General features: G+C 47.7%; 1 protein-coding gene across 1 annotated transcript in view; it reads right to left on the reverse strand.

Moving 5' to 3' along the window:
- LOC125950729 (uncharacterized) overlaps positions 1-6,300 on the reverse strand; it is a 7,383-nt gene extending 1,083 nt beyond the window's left edge. Inside the window, exons 1-2 of the mRNA XM_049678969.1 lie at positions 5,368-6,300; positions 2,220-2,348 (exon numbers count right to left, since the gene is read on the reverse strand). Coding sequence (XP_049534926.1) covers positions 2,220-2,348; positions 5,368-5,644 — 406 coding nt within the window. The 5' untranslated portion in view covers positions 5,645-6,300. The remainder of the gene's footprint in view (positions 1-2,219; positions 2,349-5,367) is intronic.

The following is a 6,300-nucleotide window of genomic DNA, read 5'->3' on the forward strand; positions in this document are numbered from 1 at the left end:
ATTCGTCGAAAATGATGACAAACAAATGATAAGAAACTTTGCATACGATGCAGCTACGCCAGAAGAAAACACACTCTATGTGGAGTGTTTGCTCCGAGGGTTTTTCACCCTTTTTCCGTTCCGTGCTTTCGAGGGTGGCTTCGGTAGCACAAAGCACGCAGTCCGACCAGACTCGAGTTGCACTTTATAATCGGAGCTGAGCTCCGCGATGGCGGAGAGCCGGAGCAAAACAGAATGGCCAATCATTGCATACCCATTCCTTGCCACGCAGATCGGGAGGCCAGAGAACAGAGAGCACGAATTTGCTGCTGCCGATCTGCCGGTTGGTGGTGGTGGTGCTGCTCAGCAAATTCTTTCTTCCAGCGAGTCAGCAGTCAGCAAATTCGATTACCAACCATCTCCCTCCTGCCCAATCAGTTCGAGGATCGAAAGAACACGGGCCACCGGCAGCAGCGAAAGGAAAATCCTCTCAAAACAAAGTGGCCAACAAACGATGACGACGACGACGACGACATCGACGAAGCCGAAGTCCCCCCCGCCTTAAGAACATAACGACGCACCGACGTGTTTGCACCGAAGTGCAGCTCGATTAGAGATGCCTTTGTTAGTGTGTCTTGTCGTGCCGCGAGGCCTCAGCCGTTTTCCCCTCCACCAATCCGCTTTTCCGATCGCCTGGCGTGTGTCGTGTGTTGGCACATTATGAAGCCGGAAAGCATTAGTACCACCACACTGTTTGTCGGATGACATGATTTTTTATGCACTTTTCCCAGCACACACAGACCTTTGCATTTGCACAGGAATATTTTCCACTCGATTGGCACCATTCGTTTGCCGCTGGCACTAAGGCTAAGCTGCACAAACACACCAAGTCTATCGCTTTGCTACATCGACGGTGGTTGCGTTCCGTTCGCGGTTAAGAAACGGTTCCCAAGCGGTAACCAAGGAGAAATGATGAGAACGGGAATAACAACATGCCTACTGTGACGGCGACTGCAAGATGAGGGTGTCGTCGTTGGCGCAAGACGATCGAGGACAATAAACTCCTCCATCTTCCTGGCTAGAGACGCTAGAGATTGGTAGTGGTGTGGGTGTGTGGTGAGAGTGTGAAACATAAATCAAGTGCACACCCCCCTCCCAGCACCCTCCCTAGATCCCTGTTCCACCTGCAGCCTGCACGATCGATTGTGTCCTGCGGAATTGTGTCGATATTGTTCTTCTGCCAAACGTCCGAACAAACAAATGCAATTTAAATACACTCTTCCTAGGTTCCTGCTCCTGGTAGGTGGTTATGAGCGTTCCAGGCCACCTACACTACAACCACCACCATCACCCCACTCCAGACCAACCAGTCACTGAGATACAGAGGTTGTGGTAGATGAACTCCGGGAAATGCAGCGTGGTGCGTGCGAAAGGCAAAGGGCACTGGGAGGGAAGGAAGGAAGGAAGGTAATCATGTTCTGCTCTCCACTCGAACACAAAGGACAAAAATGGTTTCCGAAAATGATAAACAATACCCAGGACTACCAGGAACGGTGGTTGGTGCGAGATGAATAGTTGAATCGAAGACGTCCGACTGTCCGTCCGACCGGCAGCAGTCACTGCACTTAGTGCACCTCCTTGCAGAGTACCCCATTTCCTAAATGCATGTCCCTGGGAACGTCGTGTCCCATCATTGTCTCACCATTTTGCCTCCTGCCTGCCTGCCTGTCACGAGTGCGAGTGGAATGTCTGGAGTTTCGATGAAGTGACTCAATCGCAATATTAGTACCGTGTCCGGTGTTCATGGAAGGGAAATCGAAACAATCCCTCCTCTGAGGTTCTGAGGATGGGTGACGGCGGCGGTGTGCCGACGACATCCGACTGTGTGTTGCAGTGGATGATGTGCCGCCCTTCCGCCATTTGTGGCAGGAAGTGGATACGGCCAAACGGCCAAACGGTACGGTCGGCCGGTGCCGTTCCATTACGATACAATAGACTCCAATCATTCAGAGAAACCTTCAGTGGACGTCATTCGTTCGAGATCGACATTCGGACACTTCGGAAGTGCGCAAAACGGAGTGTGTGTCGAATGGGTGGATGCGTTTAGGGTTCCAGATTGAGCCGTATGTGTGTGTCTGTGTGCGTGCCTGTGTAGTGTGCGGTGTGAAAATGAAAATTCACTTATTTTGCTACCTACCTACCCACACAAGTCACCTTCCCACCTACTTGGTGCTACTTACCTCCAAGGCAGATCCGGCCCGTATCGTCCGCCCGGTATCCTTCGGCACAGCTACAGACCTGCTGGCGAGTGTCGCAAACGTAGGCATGCTGCCGGCAGTCCTGCGGCACCCGGCAGTACTCGTTCAGTTCTGGGAAGCCAGCAGCAAAACGCCAGCAAAGCGTCCCCCGACCCGAAAGGGATGTCAGAATTCGGACGTCGTGTGGTCATTGTCCGACGAGAGACCACCGTGTGTGCCATTGGTGAAGGAAAGAAAAGAAAAATCAGTTGCGAATCGAGGCGTAAGTCAGCCATTTGCTTTCTCCCGTTCGAAGAGCTGCTGCTTGTTACTCTTGTACATCTCGTTGGACCAATCTTGGCGCACCTGCTGCCAGGTTCTGGTCCATTAAATCACGCCATTTTCCGCCAGAAGTTTTCGCTTCGTTTCGGTTTTTTTTGGTGTGTGTTTTGTTTTGATTTGCGAGCCAAAATGGCAGAGCACGGAGGGCTTTGGCCGGCCCGTGCTGTTGCAGACGGCAATTACCGTCCGACGGACCGTGCGACGGATGGTGCTTGGGAATTCTCCGAATTGCTCGGGAACGAATAAATTAATTATTCGTCAAGATGAGAGAGAGAGAGAGAGAGAGAGAGAGAGAACGAACGAGGCCAGTGGAGCGAGGATAGCAGTTTGCAAAACCATTTTCGATTAATCTTGAAGTGCTCTCCGAGTGGCAGTGAGCGATGATTGAATTGTGTGTAGGTTGTATGTGTCCCTGTGTGTATGCGTGTGTGTGTGTCTCCTCCGTGGCCTTCAACGGTGTCCTCAAAGATTGACCTGACAAACACATCGTGGAATCGTGGGTCGAGTAGAGGGGTGGTGGTGGACACATACATATTTAAACGAGTCGAATGGAAAACACTTTCCAAGTATTTTCTTGTTTCTGCACTTTTTTCTGTTTCTTTTTTTCTTTTTAAAACGGAAACACAAATCACGAGCGAGTTCGTTTTGGGTGCGAACTGCGCGAATGGATGGAACTATTCAGAGGAAAAGGAGAAGGAGAAGGAATGGTCGCTGCATAATGAGATGGTAGCAGAGAGACACTACTTTGTGGAAAATGTGTCGTTCTCCGGCGTTGCAATTCTGTACTGGCAAGATGGCGTGGGAGTAGTCCGTCGGAAACCCATTTGACAAGAGTGCCCACGACGATAGTGGATGATGTTTTATGTATGAGTGTGTTCGATAGCTGCTTGCACAGCACCAACTACTTGCCACTGCAGTCGTGGCTGTCGGTCGAAATGAGTCAATTAGTGTGGCGTATGGGGATGCATTGCACACTGCAATCTGCCGTGCAGGTCAAGAAAGCAAACACAATCATCCATTTTGTAAGGCTTTCAATGACGATACGCTAAGTAAACTGTCTACTTATTCAGCACTGAATTAATATTTTGTGACTATAATCAAAATTATCGTTGGTAAGGATGATAATCCACGTTGAAATTCTGGAGTATTTAATGTGTAAACATGTGTACAATTTGTATACCAACAATTTTTTTTAAATGTAATTTAAAACAAATTGAATCATAACCGACGATAAAATAGTCAGTTGAAATGTGTACTTTTTGTGTCTCATCACTTTCAGGGTATTTGATTTCCTGCATATTTTAATGCTAAATGGAACAATGTTAAGGTGTAAAATGTTTAGAATCGTGTGACATAAATGGCTCATTGCGATAACGTTTAAAAGCCGATGTCCTAAGAAAACTTCAAAACTGCATGACCGATCTTTTCAAAATGATTAGTATATCGTTAACTAAGAAACCCATGAGGTTTTCACAACTGCTAACACTTTTTATGTAGTGAATTGTTCCTAAAAAGCAGTAGAAACCTTCCACTATTCAAAGCATTACTTCAAAATACGACGTACTGTCTAAAATTGAAATTTTGTAGTTATTTGGAGAACTTTATTATCTAATGAAAGAATATTGACTTTTTTTTCAAAATGAACCTTGAAAATTGCAGTTTGAAAAAGAAATTTTGAGTACAGGGCAATATATCCCGAGAATTGCTGCAGAGATATTTTTAGAGATTTTTTCTGTTAAATCCAGCTAGTTATCTTTAAAAGCTTTTCAGAGTAAAATTCACATAAAAAGGCATGATGAAATAATCATTGAAATGTGTCTTTTTGTAGTATTTATTAGTTTAAACTGAAATACTTATTTTCAGTCGTCCAGCATGATAAAGACACTGTTTAGAAATTAGAATTTTCAACATACTTTTGACATATTTGCTTCAGCAGTAATGCTTCATACATGGGCCTTTTCCTTCTAAACACTTTAAAGTGATTTTCCCGAAAGCTCAAATTAACACACATTAATTATGAAAACTCATTACCTAACGATAGGACAATGATCGACAGTTGATCTATTGCAACGAAACTTCCTGAGAATTGCATTTCGCGGAATAGTTACTTAAAATTCGGACATAAAGCTCTTCGAATGTTACTTTTTAATATACCATTGAATGTAATCCAACTATTTTTGATCGTTGTATGAAAAAGAGCGACGCAAAAATGTGACAAATGTTTGACCCAAATTAACACAAGCCTCCCCCCCCTGAAATAAGTTCACCAGAAAACGGTTTTGCTAGACCAACATGTTATCTGCAGTGAGTGTAGCTCTTCGAAAATTCACCTTCCCCCCTTAAAACGGCGAGCGAAAAACGAACACGGAAAGGAACATGAACCGCATATGCCTTCCATATGGTTCGCGCACTGACACTGTCGCCAACATTACGAACAGCTGCTTCCAGCATCCATCCCAGGTTCGCAGGTTGCTGCTTGAACGTTCTCTCGATTACTTTTTTTTTCGCCGTAAACGCTGTTTGGTGGAACCGTTGCCTTGCGCCAGCGACTAACTAACGTTACAGTACCCGCCCTAATGAGTTGCTGGCACAGAGAGAGGCAGCATGGACAAGGGCCAAGGCAGGAGGCAATGTTCCTCACGTACCCTGGGCAGTGCACGTGCGGTGCCACCGACTGGTCCACCGTTGCAGCTCTGCCTCCGAAACCACTTCCGAAATCACGTTCCAGTGTGATGCGTTTTCACGAGGCATGCTGTGTGTGTCGGTGTGTGTGTGTGTGTGGGTGGTGGCATTGTCTCCCCAGTCTTACCTCCTGGCAGTGCAGCGTCGTCTGTGTATTTGCCACTTCGGTTGAGCGATCTGGATCCGGCTCCGGATGTAGGTGGTGTCTGTATCAATGGTGAGGCCAGCGCACCGGGCTGCCCCAACCCAACGGCCAGCCCGCGAGTACCGTTGCTGGCAACTGGTGCCGGAGGTTGCGGTGGAAGGGGATCAGCTGGTACCACCACCACCACGGCCACCACGGCAATGCAGCATTGAAACAGTACCACAAAATGCACGCAGCATACTAAATCACCAAAGATCATTGCCAGAATTTTAAACAACCTCGATGTGCTGGATGCACGCGTGGGCCGAACCCGAACACGCCCGTTACTTGTGTTCGTGACTTCCGGGGCCGTGTGGATACGCGCGACGGGGCAACGAAGAGGCCAAGACACGGAAGTCGTTTGGTTTGAGTCGTTTGATGCTGTAATTACACACTATCTTAACGCGGCAACGCAATCGTGAGAGAATTATAACGTCACCGGCACCACCGTGGCAATGAGATGGTGGTGTACGCGAAGGCGCGCCCGCACGTGTTTGTATGTTTGTGTGGCTGTTTGTGTGTGTGTGTGCCGGTAGCACCACAAGGATCTCGCCTTTATCCCGTGGCGACTAACAACAGATGCGAAACACGCGAGAAAAACACCGGAAGTGGCTCTGCGCTCGCTGTCGGAAGTGTTTTCACTTTAATGTGGTGCTCTCACCGGGAACGAACAGAACGGAGCCTCCGGTTTCCTTGTCCGGTTTCGAGACTAATTAGGTGAGGTGATCTCGGTCTTGGTAACTGTTCGCCTTTCCTCTTGCACGCGGGTTTCTACGCCAGTACTCTTAGTAGGCGACTGCACTGCTGCACGACGTAACAGCTAGCGACATCTAGCGTCGATTGTTTGCAGGGTACGTGTAGTTCTAACTCTTAAGC

This window comes from Anopheles darlingi, chromosome 2 (genome assembly GCF_943734745.1).
Source record: "Anopheles darlingi chromosome 2, idAnoDarlMG_H_01, whole genome shotgun sequence".
Taxonomy (NCBI): domain Eukaryota; kingdom Metazoa; phylum Arthropoda; class Insecta; order Diptera; family Culicidae; genus Anopheles; species Anopheles darlingi.